The sequence below is a fragment of the Alosa alosa genome, chromosome 20 (assembly GCF_017589495.1).
Source record: "Alosa alosa isolate M-15738 ecotype Scorff River chromosome 20, AALO_Geno_1.1, whole genome shotgun sequence".
NCBI classification, from domain to species: domain Eukaryota; kingdom Metazoa; phylum Chordata; class Actinopteri; order Clupeiformes; family Clupeidae; genus Alosa; species Alosa alosa.
This window is the reverse complement of record NC_063208.1, coordinates 28,708,209-28,733,180: the sequence shown is the minus strand read 5'-3', so window position 1 is coordinate 28,733,180 and position 24,972 is coordinate 28,708,209. Positions and strand designations below refer to the sequence as shown.

The 24,972-nt window shown below is 40.8% G+C and overlaps 1 protein-coding gene across 1 annotated transcript; it reads left to right on the top strand.

Moving 5' to 3' along the window:
• Nucleotides 1-12,875: 12,875 nt before the first annotated feature.
• Nucleotides 12,876-23,457, top strand: ywhaz (tyrosine 3-monooxygenase/tryptophan 5-monooxygenase activation protein, zeta polypeptide). The gene is made up of 6 exons (XM_048229484.1): nucleotides 12,876-12,978; nucleotides 14,862-15,164; nucleotides 17,846-17,969; nucleotides 21,731-21,894; nucleotides 22,076-22,171; nucleotides 22,332-23,457. The coding sequence occupies exons 2-6, from the start codon at nucleotides 14,874-14,876 to the stop codon at nucleotides 22,389-22,391; spliced, it is 735 nt and encodes a 244-aa protein (XP_048085441.1). The 5' UTR covers nucleotides 12,876-12,978; nucleotides 14,862-14,873; the 3' UTR covers nucleotides 22,392-23,457.
• The last annotated feature ends 1,515 nt before the right edge of the window (nucleotides 23,458-24,972 follow it).

Here is a 24,972-nt window from a genome sequence, read left to right as displayed (position 1 = left end):
TTAGCTGCTACCAGCTAACTTGTAGCGTTAACTCATCGGTAATCAATTACATATTAAGGTTTTGCACCCACGTCCTTATGTCATGTGACCGTTTGTTTACAACTAGAGTGGTAGGCAAGACGCTTTGTCCATATTTTTACAGTCTATGCAAGAATGGTAGGCAGGCACTGTAGAGAGTGGTAGGCAAGCCTACAACAGTCGGGTTGCATGGCTACACATAGTTACAAATAGCTTCAAAATTGAAATTTTAATATCAAATATTGACCGCGATGACCAATTTGTGTAGGCCCCAACAGTTGGTTTTTACAATAAGAAGCAAAAAGGCGTGAATCACCGTTTAGCCTACCCATCCCCGTGGTTATGGAGGATGATCGTTAGCAACTGTGAAGTCTTTTTATTCTCAAGATAGTCTAATGGTGTAGCCTACTGTCTACTAAGACGTGGGCTAAAAAAATACAATATCTACAGTCATCCAAAAATGAATTGCCAGACAGGCTATGAAGGGAAAAAAAGTGCAGCATTTTAAACATGGCAAGATTATTTTTACCGAACAGTTTGTTTCTAATTTGTCTATGAAATTCGTTGCTTTTGGACATCAATCACCCTTCTGTCCTTCTATTTCAAGTTATCATGTGTGTCATTTGATTATATATAATCACAACAAATGCTAATAAATGAAAACAGAATAGGCTTTTTGTGCTATAGACTAACGTTACAGGTCACTTAGGCTAACTCCCGATATAAAATAAACTGATTTGATCCTAATAGTTTAGCGATCACAATACCGCAACAACACAGCAACCTCAAACACCACTGTTGAACCTAGGCTACTGCTTCAGTCATGTAAGAAATAAGCGGTTTATGAATTATCTTTACCCGTTTAATCAAGTCCACATGACCAAAATAACAACATATTTAAAAGGCTGAGCTAGCATAACAGCCCAATATAGAAGCGATGCTGCAATGGATAACTAATAAAGTTTCACACAATTAATGAACTTTATCACTCACATTCTGAGTTTTTCTGGGTGGTTATATATCCATGCAGATGTCGTCTTGGAATGCAACCATCGCTGTTATATGAAATAATATGTTACAGGATTCAAGGACTAGCGCCATTAATGTTATGATGCTGACTGGCGCTGGCTATAACAGTAGCTTCTAGGCTACCGTTTTAAAGTCTGCTGAGTCTACTGCCTACCAAAACCTGTCGCTGTTCAGTTGAAGTTAAATGATCAAATATTGTTTGATTTTGTGTCAGCTTTCAGAAGGAAGACATGTTCCTTTCTGGTCAATTTCACAGCTTCTAAGAAAGGCTATCGTCTTCGTGTAAACCGAGTTTTGAACAGAGAAAAAAGTTAGGCTACCATTAGGCTACATGCAGGTTTCTCGATACAGATCAATGCACCAAATCAGGGCGATTTTAGCGAAACAACGTTCCTGTGACAGGCTATCAAATATTGAACAATGGGATAACGTTTCATCATCACCTTGTTGATGCCTGAAATGTTGACATTGCTGAAATACAGAGATGTAGCCTACTGAGAGGCAGCTGCAGACAACGATGTTCAATGGGTTCAACTTTGTCCCTTGCCTACCAGCTGGATGTAAACAAAGCTATAGAACCTAGAATACGTCACATGAAAAACGTTATTATCTATGTGTTGCTGCAAACAAACATCATCAATGAGCTCACCCAGCTGGCTAACGTTAGCAACTAAATAAATATACCTTTGTGAAACTGAGTTATGCTAACACCATCTTCAGCCTGGCATTTTGACAGTAAACTCAAAAACATACAGTATATATATAAATGATTATTCTAAAGTTTCACTTGTAAGTAGCCTTCAGTTTCAGTTGAAATTGTTATCTAACACTGTTTATCTTTTTTCTTCTATTTGCAACACACATGACTCTTTTCACAAGATCATCGGTGACATCCAATGGCACTCTGCTAAGTAAAATAGCATGAGATAACTCCACATTCTGCTCACAGCTCCACTCAACAGCATGGCTAAGGTCCATATTGAGTGCCTCAGGTAGGATAACAATAGCTAAAACAAATAACGACTAATAATTTACAAACAACCTACTTGTCTTGGTAAACAGAAAAATCCCAGCGGTGCCTCCAAAATGCAACCCCTTCTTAACGGGTGTGTGCATAGGCACTAGTTACAATAAATAACACAATAAAACAGTGGCGCAACAGGATCCTGAGGTCTGAATGGCGAGTTGGCTGAGTATAAAATTCAAATAAAAGCAAACAAACAAAGACATTTGATTGGTTGACATGTACAGTATTCCATCCCAACATAACCATGACAAACCCAAAGCATTGTGGTCATTGTAGGTCATTGACAAAAATTAAACAGTGCAGTAATAAACACTAAACAGATTTTACAGGTGCTTACATGACGAAAATCAAAAAGCATGGAGAAATAAAGAACTGAGTGATCACAAGTTGTACTCAGAGGCCTAGGATCATGCTAGTTTGGACTTGTTCCATTGAGAAGTAACTATGCCCAAACTAGAGCTGTTTAAACCGATCAAATTGTTTGGGTGGGTTTTGTACAACGATGGACAGATGAGCAACAGTGCCTCGTCTATCACGTCACCTGAGCTCTGATTGGTTACGTCTATCCAATTGAGTGCAGAGGCATTTTCCGCCCTGTATCAGTTGAAACACGCCCCATAATCATGTCCCAATGGAGCAGTATCAGACTCAAATTCTGACTAGAATTGAGTATGACGACGTCAGGCTAGAAAATTGCTAATAACAGAAGCAATGATGTCTTTGTGGATGGCAGCAATATATTAATAATAAATTTGTGCTAATAAGTCTATATCCTGGAAAAAAATGTAAAAGGTGTACCATTATTTTAAGAAAACCCAAGTGATCAGGCAAAATATATTATTTTTATTTATAGTATTAGTATATATACTTATTTGATCCCGTGAGGGAAATTTGGTCTCTGCATTTAACCCAATCGGTGAATTAGTGAAACACAAACAGCACACAGTGAACACACAGTGAGGTGAAGCACACACTAATCCCGGCGCAGTGAGCTGCCTGCTTCAACGGCGGCACTCAGGGAGCAGTGAGGGGTTAGGTGCCTTGCTCAAGGGCACTTCAGCCGCGGCCCACTGGTCGGGGCTCAAACCGGCAACCCTCCGGTTACAAGTCCAGAGTGCTAACCACTGGGCCACGGCTGCCCTCAAAGTTAATGGGTGACAGCGGCGGACAAGGCTGCTTGCCGGATTCGAACCGGCGATGCTAGCACACTCATTCAAGAAGCCACGTCTTTTCAACAGAGCTACAGAAGAGCTAATTTATTGTATATATCTATGTAAAAAAATATATAAGTATATATTTTTGACCTTTTAATGACAGGACAGTGAAGAATGACAGGAGGCGAGTTGGAGAGAGTCAGGGTGGGATCCGGAAAGGACCATGGGGCGGGAATCGAACCCGGGTCGCCGGCGTATGGTGCAGGTGCCCCAGCCAGTCGTGCCACAGCTGGGGCCTTTTATTTTAATGGAATTAAAAAACAAGGCATCACAGAATAAGGCATTCGACAAAACATAGCAATAAAGAAAACTAGATGTACCGCATAGCGGTACAAAATATGACCACCACTCAGTCCTGTTCTTCCTCTCCCACTTGTCACGCTTTACAATTTGACTCCATCTCCTACTCCACCCCCTACTCTTCCAACTTTTGCGTATGCTTGTAATCAAGGTGGGGCATTATGTATTTGAATAGGCCTCTAGATTCCTAACGAAAGGCTCTTCAAATACAGTAATGTGTTTAAGAAATAAAAGATTGTATAAAATAGAACCACATGACCACATTGCCATAAACTACATTGTGAGCAGTTTATACTTGCAGTGCCCGTTCAAACATGGTATTCCTGTAGAAAACCCATAGCTGGAATATGGAAAAGCATCATTCCAGCTAAGCATTCAATAATGAACATTGAATATTATATTATAATACATTAGCCTTAAATAAATGTGCAGTGAGCAGAATTTAGGCATGGCTGCATGTGACATTTTTCACAGATCTGATAAGCCTAACAGCAAGTTTGAGTTAAGGCTATATGTTTATTGATAAGCCTATTGAATAACTAAATGATAGAGAAGACAAACCATTTTGTGGAATGGTGCATCATCATATGAAATTTGCAACGATATGACCTAAAAACAGTCTCTAGTAGGCAGCATAAGTGACATCTCGTTCTGCCTGCCAATCGTTGTCTGCAGCTGTGTGGCATTCTGAAACTTCCTTAAATTCAATACCTTTGATAGCCTGGAAATATCCATTATTTGGCATTTTTGGCAAATTCTTATTTGATCTGCAGGTCTGTCTAGCCTAGAGGCCATTGACCCATTTCCAATGTTCCTAAAACCCAATTACAATCGCTAATCTGGCATGTGGCGGGCTTTATGTGATGAGAGATTTTCACTGCTAGTTATGCCCCTGGAAGTCGTTAATCAATGAACCCTTTCCAGACCCAGACACAGAGTTTACTAGTCAAGTCAAGTCAAGTCAAGTCAAGTTTATTTATATAGCACATTTCATACACAGAGGTCATTCAATGTGCTTTACATAAACAAAACCAAACAATAATAACAAATAAAAGCATAGAAGGGCAATATAGTCAAAGAATAGTTAAAAGGTAAAGATCATAATGAAAAGAAAACATAAAACACAAGGTAAAATCATTTAAAAATAAAGAATAATTAGTAAGCAAAAACAAAGGCAAAAGTAGTAAAAAAAAGTAATAACAGACAAAGTAGAATAATTATCAAGGCAGATTCAGAATTTGTAACTCGGCACAGTTAGCAGAAAGCATCTGAGAACAGTTTGGTCTTAAGTCTAGATTTAAAACTTGCTACAGTTGGGGCCTTTTTAATGTCATCCTAAAAGTTGGTTCCACAGCTGAGTCAAGATACAGTAGCAGCTAAAAGCTGCTTCACCATGTTTAGTTCTAACTGTAGGTTTTACTCGCAGGTTTTTCAACTGGGACCTGAGAGGACGAGAAGGTGTGTACTGCTGAAGCATGTCCGACAAGTATTTAGGTCCTGCTCCATTTACTGATTTATAAACAAGCAATAGTGCTTTAAAGTCAATTCTGTGACTTACTGGAAGCCAGTGCAAGGACTTAAGAATTGGAGTAATGTGGTCAGTTCTTTTAGTTTTTGTTAGAGTCCTAGCTGCTGCATTTTGTATCACCTGAAGCTGTTTAATAGTCTTTTTAGGAAGGCCTGTGAACAGTCCATTGCAGTAATCAACCCTGCTGGAGATAAATGCATGAATGAGTTTTTTCTAAGTCATGTTTTGACATCAGCCCTCTGAGTTTGGCAATATTTTTTGAGGTGGTAAAAGCTGATTTAGTTATCGCTTTCATGTGGCTGTTGAAATTTAGATCACTGTCAATTAATACACCAAGATTTTTAACAGTATCCTTTGCCTTCAACCCTTTTGTGTCAAGGAGAGTGGCAACCCTAAGTCTTTCCTCATTTTTACCAAATATAATTACTTCAGTTTTTTCTTTGTTCAGCTGAAGAAAATTTTGAGACATCCAGGTGTTGATTTGTTCTATACACTGACACATAGATTCAAGAGGACCATAGTCATTTGGTGATAGAGCTAAGTAAATTTGTGTGTCAACTGCATAGCTATGATATGAAATCAAATTATTTTGAATGATTTGTCCAAGTGGGAGCATATAGAGGTTAAATAATAGTGGCCCCAAGATCGACCCCTGGGGAACACCACAGGTCAAGGACGTTGGTGTTGAGGTACAGTTTCCGATGGCAACAAAGAAGCTCCTTTCTTGTAGATATGATTTTAGCCAGCTGATAACTATGCCTGTAAATCCAACCCAGTGTTCTAGTCTGTGTAAAATATTGTGATCAACAGTGTCAAATGCTGCACTAAGGTCCAGTAGCACTAGGACTGATGTTTTACCTGAATCTGTGTTGAGGCGTATGTCATTGGAAACTTTAATGAGAGCTGTTTCAGTGCTGTGATTTGCCCGAAAACCAGACTGAAAGTAATCAAAATACCCATTTGATGTTAGGAAGGTGGTTAATTGATTAAAGACTACTTTTTCAATAAATTTGCCAATAAAAGGTAGATTGGATATGGGCCTGTAATTGTTTAGCATGGAGGCATCCAGGTTATTCTTCTTGAGAAGTGGCTTTACAACAGCTGTTTTCAGTGACTTAGGAAAAGTGCCAGACAGCAGTGATACATTTACAATTTGAAGGACATCCACCGCTATGAGGTGAAAAACAGTTTTGAAGAAATTCGTAGGCAGAGTGTCTAAGACACATGTGGAAGAGCTGAGATTCTGTACCGCGTTTTTCAAGTGTTTAAGTAGTCTATCAAGCTGAACTCTGACATCAAGTTTAGTTTCCCTCTGTTTGTTGCTGGAAGTTCAGGTTGTTGAATTTGTAATTGAGCAGATATGTTGAGTCTGATTTTGTCAATTTTACCTTTAAAAAAAAGATGAAAACTCATTGCATTTATTAGTTGAGAGAAGTTCAGGCTTAATTGTGAGGGGGGGGATTTGTTAACTTATCAACAGTTGAAAATAGAATCTGAGTGTTATTTGAACTTCTATTGATAATGTTAGAAAAGAAAGACTGTCTTGCTTTGCATATTTCAGAGTTATATGTGCGGAGCATCTCTTTATGGATTTCATAGTGGATCTGAAGTTTGTACTTGTAAAAAGAAAGGTGAAGGTGGCGAGCGGAGAAACCAACTGCTAAAGTCAGTTATTCAAAACCTTTCTTTCTAGTACTTTCAAGCAAAGTTTCATGTTATGTCGAGCCTTCTTAGTGTTTTAAAAATAGTGATTTTGATGCGATCATAGCCCCAGTGCCCCTAGCACTCCCATTCAAAAGGCCATTTGACCCGAAAACAACAATACAGTCAATCTTAAAAGTGGCACTTCCGTCCTATGCTTTTAAACGAAAGTTTGAGTCGGGTAAATTCACAAAAAGATCCTAGGTTGCATTTTGGCGAAAGATACGCTTTAATCAAGAACTAAAAATAATTTCCCCCATAGTTTTAACATGGGCCATTGTGACAACATAATAGGATAATCAAGCACCTGTAGAGTAATCAAGCACCTGTGTTCTTACCCTAGATTCATAAGCTTGCGTTGCGTTACTGCATGCCAGTGGGTTTTTCCCGACATTTGTAGGTGTGTATATGGTGTATTTTGAAGCACAACCGTAATTTGATTGGCTGGTGCCTTGCGTTGCTGAAAAAGACATTTCTCAATTTTTTCACGGAGGCGACGGAAGCAAAGCAATGCAACAGAACCACAGTTCACTTGGACAACAGATGACGTAAGCCCACAAACAAGATGTGTCTCCAGCACTGCATTCACTGCAAGCATGTGTAGTCACCGTTACTCACTGTGCAGCAATTTAAAAGGAACTTTTCCTCTGTGTCTCTCTCTCTCTCTATTCAACAGGATATCTCACCAACTGGATCCCACTTTTCTCATTCCCACTTTCTCTCACTTCTTTGATTGACATTTCACGTTTTTATGTTTTGCCTTTCTTTGCATACACTGGGAATTCATTGGGATTACTCTCTAGTTATTATTTAAAAAGGGCACGCACAATGTTATGACAATAAATGGCTTCACCTGACTTCACTATCCCTAATTAAAAGAACAGTTTTCTGTATGATCAATCATATTTTCCAACTATTGGAATATTTCACAAATTCTACCAAGGTATGTAAACTTATGAGTACTGTTCTCATGCAACAATATGCATGAGAAGTTTGAATGTCACTACTCCATTCATTGCACTAGATGGCAGCACTTAACATAAGTCAAGTGTGTGAGTTTAAGGAACAACATACTAAACACTAAGCCATGCATATTGTGACATTTTGTTGAAGCATTCAGTCCTACTAAGAAGGCTTTGCTTTAAGGTTTCGATATAAGAAGTATTGATTTGTTTGGCAAAGATGGTGATGAAAGTCCGGCAGAAATGCACATAGTTCCTCTATAGTTTCGTAGGAGGAGTTCAACTTAAATCTTTGGGGAGTGCAACCCTGATTGAAGGATAGCTTTTAAATACAAATGTTCCGGTTGTTTTCTTAACTTGCAGTACATGGTGTGCCTTGCGTTATGGTCAGTGTCTAGCATTTCCCTGTTGTCACTGTCAGACAGCCAGCCTGGTCCTCTAGTTCCTGGTGAGGTGCAGAGTTCTGTCAGTGTTTCCCTGTGGTGGACATTATGTCTGCATGAAATTCCTCTTCTCTCACCTGACACATGTTCTTCCTTCCTCCTCATTTGACTATACTCACAAATGTCATGTCATCAATTGGGGATCACATACAAATGTCAAGTTTGTAACCGCAATGCCTTTTGGGTCCATCATTGTAAATGTGAAATTCTCTCAGAGTCCCAAGATTCCATTGATGCTTAGTAGATCAGCAAGAACACGTTTCAGGCTGAGGTGGGGTCAACACTTGACGGCTCAGTGGGGGAGGTGGCAAACTCACACAAGAGCTTAAGAAGCAGTCAGACAGGTTTGACAAAGACGAGGATCAAGAAAGAGAGTGAGACACCAGACAGGGACATGGGGCAAATGAATGAAAAAGAAAGCTCTGACTCATATCTTGCCCAGGCTCTTTTGACTCAACGGAACTTTACCAAGGGAACCAGGAGCATTTTATGAATTCCTTTAGGTTTTCACAATGTCATGTCAGAGTGACAAAATCCAAAAATTTAGATATGAAGTCATTATCAAATAGTAATAAACCATATTCTCATCAGTAAATGCTCACAGATGATTGCATTTGTTTCAAATCCATCTCAATGTGTAGTAGTGTGGACAGAGGGAAGTCATATTGTGTGAGTTTATCCAAAGAAATGTTATTTTTCAGTGTTATATATGGGTATCTCACTATTATGCTGCCTGTGGTGTGTCAAATGCATAGTAGGTTTTTCAGATGTTAATTTTTTCCCTGTTTAGATCTCAAATTAATACTTTAACCCATAAAGGAGTACACACGAAACGAACGTTCTAAAGAATATCTGGGTTCATTGAATTCAACATATAATTTTAGAACCTTCAATTGTTGCGGAACTTAGAATGTTCAAAAACCTACACCTTTAAGGGTACATACACATTTATTTGGGGAGTAGAGAGCAGCTGAGGAGCCGCATCACTTATTTGACTATTCATTTGGCTATGTCACAAACTTTGCTTCATTATCTTTGCTGTCTTTAGGGCAGAAAAGGACTCTCTTAAGATCCACAACTCACAGGACAATCCAGTTCAACCTCTTGACAGTTGAGATTCAGCACAGATAAGCTGCTTTCCAAATGACATAATAGAGCCTCTTTCCCACCCATCTCCATTTTTTTTTACAAAATCTTTGGTTCCCACCATAGGTTTCTCATAGTCAAAACCTTTCCAGGTGTGGCAGGGGAGGTGGAGTGGGGGAACCCAGTTTGGCCGGACCGTTTAGCTCAGAGAAGCATTCCATACAGGCCTCTCTCAGTCGTATACTGTATGGATGACTGCTATAAATGCTCCAACTGTGACACATTTCTTTCTGTACGTTATATGCATTGGAATCTAGCCTACTGTATAAATTACATATCTGGAATAAGCTGTGTAAAATGGTTTGCTTTAGCCTCTAACACTGAGGTCCAATGAGAGCACACGTGACCAAGTGTTAAAAAATGGAACACTTTTTCCCCATGGTAACAGGCTGAAAGATAATAGAATAGTGCTTTTATTAGACATCCTCTGTCCTGTGCTCTAGTTTGAGAGCTTTGCCTGAGGAACACTCCACCACTGTTGATAACACTTTCCTTGCACTTTTTTACATATATATTAGGAATTTTTTTTTTAATCTCTCATCTTCAGCATTAATCATCTGACTATTGGTTCACGTAGATGGTACAAAAAAGCTTTCACTATAATTTGCAAGCTCATTGCAGACTTGTGCAAGGACATCTGACTCCATATCATGACTCAGACAGACTATTATTTGATGCATTTTTATTTCACCTCATTCAGTATTTGGCAATTTGGCATTCCTTTACATATCTGAAGCATAGTCGAGTGTGGACAAGCCTTTAAGTGTCTAGTGTAGTTAAGCCTCTACACTCATGAAAAAATGAAGCTGTCAAAGAAAAGAGCATATCTACTGTGAAACATGGAGGATGCTTGGTTATGTTTTGGGGCTGCTTTGCTGTGTCTAGCACAGGGTGCCTTGAACCTGTACAAGGAAAAATGAAATCTTAAGACCAGAGGGCATCCTGGAGTGAAACATACTGCCTAGTGTCAGAAAGCCCAGTCTCAGTCCTAGGTCATGGGCCCTCAAACAGGATAATAACAGAAAACATACAGCTAAAAGTACCAAAGAATGGCTAAGAAAAAAACATTGAGCCACTGAGGGCAGTGAATGCTGAAAATTGCAGTCTGCAGGAGGCACTCTTCAAAGTTGAGATAGCTAGACACGTTTGTTCAGGAAGAGTGGGCCAAACCTTGATCAATTTAGGCTCAGAATTATAGAATTTGAAAGTATATGCAGATAGATATAAATACTATATTCATCCCGAGGGAAATCTTAGAAATTTCTGCTCAAAATTTAACTGGTATGGTCCAAGCTACACTTCCAGCCATTTTTATGATAATCGAGCGAATAGTTTTTGCATAATCCTGCTAACATTAAACAAACAGCTAACCAACAAACTGACAGGGGTGAAAACATAATCTCCTTGGCGAATGTAATAAGCAATTATATTGACTGAAATGGGTATTGCAATATCGGTGAATCCCCACCCTCACCCAGTAACGGATAAAGTATCTTACTCCATTTACTGATAAGTGTGATTTATTGATAGAGTCTCAGAGTTACAGAGTTAAGGGCCAGTGAGGGGAGAAAATAGATGTTGTTCCTGTGCTCCTCTCACCCGCTGTGCTCCTTGCACCCTCCTTATGGGTAGTTTCTCCCCAAGCAAAACTGTTTGACATTTTTATTGGTTGCAATTTTTTCAAGTGTAATCATGTTGTAATTGTAACCTACATTGACAGGCAGGCCCTATGTTCCCTAGCCCTAACCCACCCACCCACACCTCAGGCCTAACCCTAACCCCAACCCTAACCCTAACCTTAGAAATGTGGGAACATAGGGCTGGTGGAACATAGACCCCCATAGAACATAATGGTTGGGATAGTTGAAGCGATGTGAATCTGATTCTGCAAAAGATTGTCTAGATGTTGCTCTGATAAAATGGACCTGTATCTTTGTTAAGGAATGTGTAAATTGAGTTATGTTGTCGACTGCACGGCCCAGCCCTGTACCTTGCTCAGGCGAACCTGCAAACTAGGAGCATCTCGGATTGAAAGTCCGGTGTGCTAGCAAGGGGGCTAAAACCCATAAGTGCTAGCATCACTAGCATGTCTTTACAGTAGGTGTCAGGAGGAGGTTGACGTACTTAAAGCACAGCTAAAAGCTGGTTACTGGTACAAGTCATGTACTATGTGGAATGACAAGTCTACAGAAGCCCAGAGGACACACCATATGTTTTCTTTATTTCTGTTATTTCGAAATAACAAGCAATCTTTTGCCTCACATGTGGTATGAGAGAGAGAAAGATACTGCTGAGCCTGGCTTAAATGTGTGCCTTACAGCTTAGGACAGGTGTGTAAGCTAGTGACATCAGCCTATCAACCTAGTCAGTCTTATGCTTTTGAGACAACTCATAACATGAAATGTCTCAGTTCCAGCAGGCCTACAGTTTTTGTCAAAATCAGCCAATTTGGTTGTCTTGCTGTAGTATGCTCAGTAGGCTACAGCACTGGTGTAGCCTACACATTCTTGACTCTGTAACTGGGAAGCAAAAAAAGAGGCTTAGACTGATGCACGTTTTAGCAAAACATTTCAGGACCACAGAAGGTACTGGTGTAAACTGATCGACTGTTGATCAACCAAATTGAACTAGCCAAAATTAGGTGCTGTGGGGAGTTCTAGGCATCAAATTGTCTTGAGCACAGCCACGCGGCACTCTTCCACTGACTTGCATTGACTTGCATTGACTTGCACTCTTCCACTGACTTGCATTGACACAGACCATAGGCATTTTTAAAATGTTTGTCAAAATGGTTGATTCTTCGCATTTTGTTGATATTTCTTGGTCATTTTTAAATGTTTTAAACTAAACAAAAAAAAACCTACATCCCAGTAAAATCGTACCACTTTTGGTCTGCTGTTGGACCACCATCACCTTTAATTTAACTTGTTGTGAATATTAAGGGAAAACTCATAATGTTATTAAATTGAAGGAAGAAGTAACTAAATAAATTTTTTCATACAAGTGTGATACAAAAAAGTGTGTTGGACCACAGTTGGCCAGTTGTTCAGCAACCCGCCGGTCGACCTATCAACAAAATGCCAGCGGACCACCAGATATGTCCCCAGAGGGCCAGTAGTGTCCAGCCTCTTGCTATCTAGGTAGAAACCTTACAATCAATCAAAATCCATCGATTTTAAAACATCACATTCATGAACATGGAGAGAATAGGCTACTCACTGTTGGCCATGGAATTATAGTTTTAGCCTACTATGGGGCATTAGAGATCCTAAAAAGACCAAGCCTTTTACCCTAGTTGACCTGATTGACTGCAAATATAGACAGTTTAATGGCAACAAACTAATCATATTTAATCCAGATTATGCATAAGGTTGTAGCTGACACAGAAAAAAAAACAATGCACGCTGTAGGTCATTTTTTCGAGCAATGAGGGCACGTCACACCTCACGTCGATCAACGGTTGCCTTGGTAGCATTTGACGTCATTGCTCCCAGCCCAGTCCCTGCTCTTGGAGCCTGTGATTGGAGGGAAACCCCGTGGATTTGAGCGAGACAGGCAGCTAGAAAGAATCAGCTGTGTAGCCGGACCAAGAATACCGTCCCAAACTCAGGTCAGTGCGGTCAAAATCATGTAATTTATATAATTCCAAATGCATAATATTTAACTGTACACGGTGATGGGTTTCCCCCCTCTTTTAAAAGCGCGAAATGGTTCCTTTAAATAATAGTTCAATGGATGCTAGATGTAGGGCGTAGTGTGGACAGCCTGTGATGCTTTCAAGCTTTTGTGTAAGGAGCGTTAGGAGTATCGTGGGCACGCAGCAAACAGTTCGATATTAACCCAGTCTGCATCAATAAGGTATATGGCTCACCGACTCGCCTCTCAGAGATTTATGCATAAAACCTACATTTTCTTTGGTTGGGGGCCTAATAGGTTTTATTTTAAATGTAGTCTCCGAATTCAGTTTGCCATTGTGGCACAGACAACGGAAGGATCCATGGTCTCATCACCATCAGACAGAACCGATGTGACCTGACTAGAAGCGGAGCGCATTTCGTTTATTGTAACGCATAGCTTAGCTAAGACGCTTTCAATGGGTTATATGCATGTCCATGATTAAGATGCATTGTATGCACAAGGTAAATCTGACTGTTCTCCCGTTTTTCTTCCACGCACTAGTTACTCGAAGTCACTCATGTCATAAAAAATAGGGCGTTCATTTGTAGCCTAGCGACATCCTCGCCCAAATATAGAATTGACTGAGGTGATTCGACCACTGATGCAAACTTTATATCAATATCATATTGCATTTGTTTTCGAAATATCTTTGCCGGGTCGATTATATTTTACGGTGTAAATATGTTTGTGGTGTGTATCGTAATACTGGGCTGCAGTTAGGTTTCTGTTGAATAGAGTGTCTACCTTCGGCTAGTTAGTGGATGCAAGTCACGAGGATGATTTTAAGAGGAATTCTGTCAGGCTATGTTGCCCGCAAGCAAGCAGTTAAATAAACAAGTCAAGCCTAGCCTACAATTTGTAAGGCCTTTCGAACTTGGAACCTCTACTGGCTAATCCATTGGAACAATTGATTAGTCGTTAAATTGTGGTTTATCTTTGTAATATTTTTCTGCGCTACCTACCAAAATGCAAAAGTATCATTTGGCTACTTTGTATCTTCGACAATAGATGGTTACATTCCACACAAGTTATGTCGACGATCTCTCACAGGTAGCTGGCGGGTCGAATTGGGTGTGGTACATAAGTTACATCCGCATATTTCACATCACAGCCACAATGTAGGATAGGCTAGTAGGTGGCCTCGACGAACCTTCCATGCTTTGAATCGTGGTCAGGAGGGAGCCTGAAACGGGGTTCTCGCCCCGGTATGTTTATAGTAACATCCCGTGGTGACCGCGGTTCCTTTGAAAAAATAGGTTGGTGTACAGCACGTGCTGTCATTCCATCGATGAGTCCGGTTGAAACATGGAAAATCCCAAATTGATTCCGAGCTGCAATTACGGAATGTCACAGAAGGTGAAAGACCCCGTGGGTGTCTATATATGCAAGTCGGCCAGAGTGTATCGATTTACTCCAGACCGGATGCGATTCTGTTCTTTTTCGGTTGAATAAGTAGCTGGCTGTAGCCTAATGCTAACTGATGTGAAATGGACCCCTCATCTGCACTACAATTGAATTGATGCGATGCCACTACACACGGATTCTTTTAGCATATTTTAAAGATGACTATAGACTATAAAGATGACTATAAAGACTATAAAGAAGATATAGTTTTATATGTGATGTTAAGGGTGGCCTTATGCTGTAGGTTCACTACAAGTAGATTGAATCACAGTAGTGTTCAAGCCATGTCCCAGACGGTGCCTAAACGGGCACAGTACTGCAGTGGACCTGAGCATTTTATTAAAAAAAAAAGACCTCAAACTTACCCCCTTCTGTCTTGTCTGTCTCCACATTTTACATACTCCCCTGTAGAACTCAGCAGCCATGGACAAGAGCGACCTGGTCCAGAAGGCCAAACTGGCTGAACAAGCAGAGCGCTATGATGACATGGCTGCTTCCATGAAGGCAGTGACGGAGATCGACGAGGAGCTTTCCAATGAGGAGCGCAATCTTCTGTCAGTGGCCTACAAGAATGTTGTGGGTGCACGTCGCTCCTCTTGGAGGGTGGTATCCAGCATCGAGCAAAAGACAGACGGCACCGACAAGAAGCAGATGGCACAAGAGTATCGGGAAAAGATTGAGAAAGAGCTGAAGGAGATCTGCAATGATGTTCTGGTGAGGAGAAGCAGATGTTCTCTGAGTAGATGCTCTCCCTGCTTTTTGACCAGATGTTTTTTTTTGTTTTCTGAGCCATAGCTGGGTCTGGGTCTGTAGTGTTGCAAGTTTATGTTTATGACCTTATTCAGATTCCACTAGTTAAAGGTCCTGTATAGATCCATATCATTTGTAGGTTAGTGAAGTTTACTGAATTTTTAAATTTGTCTCAAGACTTTTTTTTTTTTAGTGAAGGTCAGAGAAAACCAGCAGATGGTGCCCTACTCTGGAAAGGACATGGTTCTATTTTCTGTAAAGGTGACTGTTACAGCTGGGAACTTCAAAGTTAGTCAAGGATGCTTTAAGAGAAGCCATAGCATGGCTTTGAAAAATCAGTTCACTTTAGGTTTATTGGGTGTTTACAACTATTATTTGTTTGCACCACACATCTTTTCAAACATCCTGGTTGGTAGCATAACGGATTACTGTGGAGGTGCCAGGAAGGAGCCCTTACCCTTGAATAGGGCAGTATTAATGTAACTCTTAATGCAGTACCACAATGGATGCCAGGCATTCGTGGGATTCCTTTCTTCTATTTTGACTGTGCCTGTAAAGAGCAGATATAATCCCAGAGGCTGGTACACTCACTACTGTGGAAACAAAGGAGTTATTTAAAAAGAGCACATGCCACAACTGAGGGGATCCCTTATGTTGCCTGCCATTGCCACAACTCTCTGACACTAACTTACTTTTTTCTTTCCAGTTTTAATTTATCCTCTTTAAGCTTTTCCAAAATTGGGTTATAATAATCTGCTCAGCCAAGCTCCACATTGTAGAACCTCCAAACTTGTCCAGTCAGGAGTACTCTTATGGTGATGCATAGATATATTCCTGAAAGCTACATGGCCAGTTCCATGTGTTCTGATTGGATGATCATGATCATTTGCCTACCGATGATTTAAGATCCAGATTTTTTTTTGCCCAATATCAATGTGAACATGCCAGAACAACAGCACTCCGGAGCATTGCCCAGCAATACTGCTCAAAAAGTTGCATATCAGTTGTCTATTACCGTCTTAAAAATATTCTATTGAGAACCTTTAAAAGGCAGGTGTTGTATTAAGTGGTCCAGATATAGCCTTTTTTATTTTGGGTTTTCCTCTGAGGACAAGGGGAACAAGCCTACATGGTGGTACATGTCGCTATATTTTAGGTAAGGTTTAACTAAGGTACATATTCTGAATGTGTATGGTGAAGGAAATGGAGACCGAAATGTTGTGTATTATCCTCTGTGGTGAGTCATTGAGTTATAATCCCATAGCTACAGTGTCGGAGGATCAGCTACTGCTCCACTGTTCCAGTAGCCTGACCTTCAGAGCTCAGGTGGGGGTCATTCTTCATACAGAAGAACTTGTGTGAGCATGCTCAGTGAGCGCAGTCTAAGCCCCCTTCTTTTCTTGACTTCAATACACCCAACTACAAAAAGACATACTTTAAACAATCACTCTGTTAACTTCAGACCACTCAATAAATAAGTAAATGTGAAATATTGTGAATGTTAGGTTATAGCTTGCTCAGACCATAAGTGCCTCACACATAGAACATGTGATAGACATATTAAGCTAATGGGAGTCATGGGATGCTCAGTTTGAAGCATTTTACAAATTGTTTAAGGGCAATTCCTATCTGTTTCTCTACCATATGCACTTTTAGGATTGTGAGTATTTTTGTGGACACCCTTGAGTCCCCCTCTGGCATTTTTTTGTTGCCATGGCAAGTTGTCTAGTGGAGAGGAATGCTTCTGAGCATTCCCCCCGCCCTCCCAGTAAGTCCCTTTTGAGTGAAGCAAAGTGGCCTCGCCTCTGCTGTCCGAATGTCTGCCTTAGTGCTGGCTTATGTAAGTATTCAAATCAGACCCAACTCCAGAGATCAGGATCCTGCTGAATTTACCATGACGGCAACTTTTTGATTGTCATTGATAATGGAACAGTTCCCAACTTAGTTCCCAACTCACAACAAGATGAAAGACCACACGCTTCTTTTCCTCACCCAGTCACCCCTAGTCTCTGTGACTCATTACCTTTCGTTGTCAGTTAGCGTTTGCCCAGGGTACGAATTCACTGGTTCAGTGTTAAGGTGGGAAGACTGTTTCTCTTCCTGGGTACAACATATCTTGTCTGAATGTGTGCCTTCCATTGTTAGGTCTGTGAAAATGGTCCAGAGTATTGGTGCTTGTATGTTACTTTGTGTCTAACTGTGGTCAGTTGAGTTACATCAACCTGTAGCTAAAGTAGGGAAAAAAAAATGTGGGGAAGTGCAACAGCCTCCCTATAGTGAATTCATGAGTCAATCAGGTCATCATATGAACTATTTTTTTTTTCCACAGCTCAGCAAAAGCGCCTTTGAGCCTTGTGGGGTTTTTTTTTTGTCTTTCAATCCTGCCATGTTTTGTGTGAGCCTTTGGATTCCTAAACAGTCCCCAGCAGTGTCTGTGAAGAACAAGAGTGATTGTGACAAAGTCCAGAGTCCCCCAGTGTCCATTCCCTCCTCCTCTTCTGTCTCTTTAGTGCTGAATGAAAGAGCAGTTGTGTTTGGCGGGGATTCACTGCGTCTGTCAAAGACTAGCCTTTCTGTCATTGATATTTGAGAAAGGGGTAACTGTATAAATACAAGTAAACATGCTTTTTTTTATTCATTCACAGGATCTGCTGGACAAGTACCTTATACCCAGTGCCACCCCTCCTGAGAGCAAAGTGTTCTACCTGAAAATGAAGGGTGATTACTACCGCTACCTGGCTGAAGTTGCTGTGGGAGATGACAAAGCTGGTGAGTGCCCAAACCTTCACCCAAATACATAAACATACGCACAGCTTAAATCTGACGTCAAAGCTAATCATTTGTCTTAAGCGCTGCACGATTCAATACCATCATCTTAACTCGCCACCTCACCCTGTGTTTGGCAGTTTAATTACGGCCCAGAGTTAGACATAATATCCACATTTTTTGGCCAGTCATGTAGTGTTTGTGAAAAGGGAACATGTTATGCAAGCATATCCAGCTGAAGCTGTCGTCAGTGTGGGGCAGAGGGCATGACCTTGAAGGCTTGAGCATATGGAAGCTGTGTCAGCCATGTGTCATTATTAGCATCCCCCTGATCCATTTACTGCAGCCACCATATGCAGGCATACACACCCCAGTCACTAGATTCATGAATCATGACTTATGTTTTGTGAGATCACATCTTCAAAGCAAGCAAAACCAGATAATAGATGGATAAATAGTAACAACATCCACAGATACTTATATGAGGATGGCATGTTAGGGCTAGAAACGTGATGCACATTGCACTATGCCTGATGCACAAGCGAGTGGCCTCACATGCTCCATCATGTGCTCTGCTGTCTTATTAAAATAAGTGTGGAAGGTCATGTGCAAGTGTGACACAGACTACAGTTTCTTGTGTTTTCCCCCCTGCCAAATCATTTTTTTCCCAGCAGCTTATTGCAGACTAATGCTGATTAGAACTCTTTAGGCCAGAACTGTAGGTGCTGTGCTACAAGTTCTGGCATGTACGTTCCCGCTCCTGGAGTATATGAATGGCCTAGGGCACAAACATTTGCATTTTACCCCAGAACGGGTTGAACAGTCCACGGATTTAATAGAAAATGGTGATTGTTGCATCCCAAAAAAAGAATGTGAGAGTAACCGCCAGGCCAACCAAGCAAGAGTGAGTAAATCCCATTAAGCTGATAGAAAAAGTCCTGCTAGCAATAGACTGAAATAATGTTCCTTTGAAGCACAGATTCATGATTGAACATGCTCACAACTATATTACACAGCTAGTGATGGCAAGAAATATCAGTCCCTTTCACCCTTTGGTGAGTCTGCTGACATTTAAACTATATTGTATTAATTGCCATCTCAGTATAGCAGACTGATTCCTCACCCAGTGGGAAAGATAAATACCCATGCGGGTGTGTGGTAGTGAATCACTTTGCATATGAGGTGTGGCCTTTTACATGTTTTATCAGATATCACTGCTGCGTTTTCCATGTCGTGTCTGAATGGCCATACATTCAGCATCACAGGTCACTAGTGCCCGTCAAGCAAGTAAGTAAGATGAACGTTTTGCCTACTAAAGGGTTTAATTAAAAATGCAATAGCTGAAAGCTTGAGGGATGGGGACATTTCAATGTGTCCTCTGAAAATATTATATTATATAAGGTTCTAATTAAAACACAAAATAATAATTGAATAAATAAGTAAACTGCTTATACCAATGATGAAGGTAAGGAGAATTAAACTCAAAAAATCTCAAAACAAGTGGAGTAATTAAAAAGTATATCAGTAAATCAGTTTCCAGCAAATACAAGTAGAACTGCTTCAACAAAGACCAAGAGAATCATATTGTGGAAATCCTACTCCTCAAAATCATGCGGGCGTTTGAACGCATCCGAATGCAATGGACAAAACGTGAAGTGACCCTCTTCCATCCGTGAGGGGTGATGGTGCTCGGGGCGGTTGTGCCCTAGTTCTGGAGAGGACGACTTGCCGTCTCCAGGCGCCTGGGCTGACATCAGCAGAGTATACTCTCCTCTATGGCCACTATAAATAAATGAAGAATCCTCACAGCTGAACTACTTTTTCTCGAAGCTTCTGTCCCCCTTATTTAACCGGCCTGGAAGCAAAAACAAGTACAGTTGCAGTCCCATACATAAATCCACTGCAAGGGTCTACTGCTGCTCATTAGTTCTTCCTAATGCAGACCACAAAATAAACATGACATTAGATATTGAATGTAATGGTATGGAATGCTGAGAGATGGTTAGGTAGGGACTATACAGACTTTTGTATGCGCATGGCTTTGTTTTAATTAGTTATCATTGTTGTGAGGGTCACATATATTGGCCGCTATTTATCAGACCCCTTGGAATTTTGTGTTCCTAAAAATCTGTTAAAATAATGTCCTTCACTTAGCCTGACTAACGTCAGACCTCATCTCATTTTCTCGTATTTGAAACGTGGTTTACGAACGCCCAAAGCTGTTTATTGGCTGCTACGAATGTCTTATCAAATGAGTTTGTACTTAGCTCATAACCACTTCGGTGTGTTGTCATCGTCTTGCTGTCCCCCCTCCGTTCTGTGATTGGTTCCTTTGTTGAGGTGAAAACAAAGTCCATGGAATCCAGGCTGCCTAGCAGCGTGAATAAAATCACGCGCAAGGCAGCATGGGAAAACCCAGGCTGTCCTTCACATGCAAAATAACAGCAATTGTACTATTTATCACCACCAATAAGGGTTCATATGTTTTACCTCGAATTCCAGAGGTGAGGGACCACTGCTTAACCAGAATAACCCCACAGGTCTTCCCATTCGGCAAGTGGGCTGGATTTCAGCAGCATTGCCATTTTGGTGTGCCACACGCTCCTGACCTACAACTGTCATCATAGCAGATAGTCTTGAACTCGTTGCCAAGGCAACACCAGCAGCAGCAGGTTTGAACAGTCAAATGGGGGGTGGGGCGGGCGGTTGGGAGGCGCATATATGCCTGTATGTAGTTGCTAGGCACCCATGCTCCTCGTGTGTGTGTGTGTGTGTGTGTGTGCGTGTGTGTGTGTGTTTTCACACACCATGACCACACTCATCCTTAGCTCTTGTGTGATATGAAATTCCAGACATGTGCCTCCCTGTGGGCATGGGGTGTGAGGCGTTCTTGAGTGAGAGTGGCACCATCAGCCTCTCCACCAGCACCCGTCTTCGAGCTTCCTGAGCCCTCTGAAACATTCATGTGTTTCTCTCAGCACTGCGATCAATACAGGCCGGCAGCTGCATGGCTGCTCTCAAGGCCCACGTGGATGAATGCAGGCAGAGCTCCTGACAGAAAATAAAGAAAACCTTTGATAAGACAGTGGCCCATGGTAGTGTGCTGGCTGTGGCAAACAGAGCGTTCAGCACTAGCCCACTGCTGTTTGGTCTAGAGTACGCTATGGTCCTTGTAGGCAAGTCTCAACACTCGGCAGCCATCTTGGATCTTGGTAATGCCCCAGGCAGTTCAATTGGGCAAACAAGATCAGGCTTGTATCAATTTGGAGAGAAGCATAACTCTTTAGTAGGATGGTCTGACTTAAACAGTGTGTGAACATTTCCTCCATTCTCAAATAAGGCAAAAAAAAAACCTGACAAGCCCATTCTGATCACACCAAATTTTGCAGTGCAACTATTGCTATCATAATGGTGGAAATAAACAGAATGATCAAGTAAGGCAAGGTAGATATGGTCTTCTCCAAAGACATATTTTTTTGTATGAAATGAATGAAAAGCTGGTGCTACATATTGGTTGAATTGGCAGCAGTGACCGTTGACTTATAAACCCAGCCTGTTAGGACATCACAGGTCAATTACTGAGGAAATTCAAACGCAGGAAGAATTTACACTTACAAAACACTTGACAGTTATTTAATGAGTGAGGTTCACTGTATCTGGCAATGTTGGAGATCATGTATCCACACTACAACCTCAAATGTCTGTATAGGGTTAGATTCTTAGAATCTAAGATTACTAAATGTATTTATTTTTCCCCCAAACAGCCATCATCGCAAAATCTCAAGAGGCCTACCAGTCAGCGTTTGACATCAGCAAGAGCAACATGCAGCCCACACACCCCATCCGTCTGGGCCTGGCCCTCAACTTCTCTGTCTTCTTCTACGAGATCCTGAACTCCCCCGAGCAGGCCTGCAAACTGGCCAAGACCGTAAGGCTGACAAAGCATTTGCATCTAGTTCTTTTTCACTTATTAAATGATGTGTTATGTGTGAAAGCAAGTGTTCAAGCTCCATTCAGCTAACTATTTTGGTTTATGTTGTTTGACTGAAATGAGTGTAGAAGACTGTTTACATTTCTCAGGTATCTGTAAAAACTTTTCCTTTTTTCAGGCTTTTGATGAGGCTATTGCAGAGCTTGATTCACTGAATGAAGATTCGTATAAGGACAGCACACTGATCATGCAGCTGCTGAGAGACAATTTGACAGTGAGTAGTTAATGCTTTTCCTCTGCACAACAAAACATTTAATGCCAGTTGTTTCCACAGAAAAGGGAACTTGGTTGAAAGATTCAGTTATATGGTTGTAATGCGTCATTGGTCTTGTATATCAATTGTAGTATTGATTTTCTCTGTTAATCTCTTGCAGCTGTGGACCTCAGACAATCAAGCTGATGCGGAAGACACGGAGGAAGGCAGAGAAAACTGAGTCTGCTCATCAAACTTTCCTGTCTGCTTACTGAGGCAAAAAAAAAGAAAAAAAATGAAACACTGAGACCATCATGGTTCCAGCTTCTTTCTCTTTAACTTCTCACCAGCCTCTGTCACTTGGATACGTGTTTGTGTGCGTGTGTGTGTGTGTGTGTGAGAGAGAGAGAGAGAGTGTGTGTGTGTGTGTGTGTGAGCGAGAAAGTGTCTGAGTATGGAAGTGTTGGTGTGTGAGTGTGGATTATGATATGGGATGACAAGCAAGGGTGTTTGGGAGGGGTGGGATGGGTAGTGTCTGACCTTGTAGTTTTTGAGGCACAATAACAATGATTTGGGAGTCAGGGAGTCATACAGGGGCTAATTTTAGCTAGGCGTTATACATGTGCATTATACATATGTGAGACATTGATGCATCCTTTGACATTGTTGTTTAACATGTCTGTGGTTCACCAGGAAACACACATGAAACAGTACAGAGCCTGTAGACAGAACGAGTGTGAACGATTTTAGTTGAGCAGGGAATAGGTTACATTACGTTTTTCCTCTTTCCAGAAGAATAATGATAAATAAAACCAAAAGTAAGTCTGACATCATGGTTTCCATTGAGAGGGCTGGCGAGAGACATTCCATTCTTAGTGCCATCTGCTCAAGATCATTTCCTTACCTGGACTGACATGTCAGGGTTCTTTACCTGCTGTCTGAAATCATGAGACATAGAAAACCTGCAGTTAGTCGCAAGGGTTCACCGCAGCTCAGTTCTGTCATTCGGATAATGTCCCTTGAGCAGTTTGGTAATATTTTTCCCATTAGCTTACTTCTATCTCCTGTTAGGGTTTATATTTTGTCTTTTTATTTTATTTTTTCTGTTTTCTTATCTTTTTTGTTCTTTTCCTTTGATATATACCCATTGCATTGTTCTAAGTTTGTAATGGAGGTAGCCATCTGGACGGGGTAGGTTTCATGTCCTTGGAATTTTCATACTGTACACCCAAACATAATTGTTAATGTCAGGGGAGGGGGTTGCAATGTAATTTCATGTATGTGAAATAAAAGAAAATCTTAAATCACTTATCGCCTCTGCAGTGCTTCATCTTCAGCAAAAAAATGGGTCGTGTGTCCTCTACCTTCCTCTGCTCTGACGGTTTTTGCAATGGCCTTCCAACATCCCTCGTTATCATGCAGAGCAAGAACTGGGTCGTTAAGTCTCAGTGGGAAAATAATGGCTGTCATTTTGTGAGCACGTGTAAAGGCTTGTGGGCCATGCACCAAATTTGGAAGGGAGAGTGCATTCCTGAAGTGATCTACCTGGAGTAACAGTGTGACGTGATATATTTTCAGTTATTTGTTCATTATTTCATGTAAAGTGGACTCACGCCCATTAGTTTTGTTGTGTCAGTACACTTGATGAATGCCAAATGCCTTTATAAGCACCATTACCTTTCACTTTCCAAAGAATCACAAATTCTTCAAATGGTGACCACACTTGGTGCATTTTTATAGCAGGCTACTTGACTAAATAAACAGGAGTACAACTTAAAGAATGTCAGAACCCTGATTGCCCACATTTCCATCGAGACAATAACAGGACCACAATCTACAATGCCTTGGGGGCTGGTCAATGTAAGTTTGGGGGGAAGGGTGATCTCTCATTGGGGGGGGGTTACATGCCCAGCCAGTAAAATGTGAATTAAAAAAAAAGTCTTCATTTGCAGCTGGTTTGAACATTTAATTATTGGTAATGGGTAATGTGCATGGTATATTTGTATGGAGTTTCTTGAATTTCTCTTTGGGGATCAATAAAGTATATATCTATGTATCTATCTAGTTTCTTTAGACCTTTTCACAGTAAAAAATACCATATCCAGCACTGCTGTGCTCTGATGATAAGCTCATTTACTGAAGGCTATTGTAGGCTTTTAGTGGCTGAGTCTGATGAAGAAGAACTCTTATGGAAACAGCTGTAATGATCATAAACAGAGTGATTTATGATTATGAAATATGCACACATCCAAGTTTCCCTTAGTAAGTCTACTGCTCCCCCTTCTGGTTAATTTTTGACCTTGAGGAAAAGGTTGGTTTCAGTGATGATGGCATTGCTGTTTATGTCCACATAATCTCTATTATGCAGTCTACACAAGCAGTCAGACACTTCAAATAAGGGATTGTTAACTCTTTGGTGTAGATTTCCAATTCCGCTTTATTCCCCCTTTCTTTTTTCTTTCATGCATGTACTCTTTTGATCAGGCAGGTTTATAGGCCTACTCAGAGAAGAGAACCTTCTTTGATCATTTGGGCAGTAGGCCTATTATAATCTGAAGATTTATCTTGATCATTTGGACACAGAGACGAGTCGATCAATGTCGTTGATACTAAAAATGAAATAGGAAAATGTGTCAAATGTATTTATTTGTTCATAAAAAATTCAAGGGGAACTTTAACCTTCAGGCCTAATAGGCTAATCACTTCACCATTCTTATGTAGGCTACTTGACTTTTTCGGTAGCTTGCACTCCTGTTGTGTTTGAAGTGTTTAACTAAACTGAAAAATGATTGTGATAATATGATCAGCGGTTTTTAACAAAC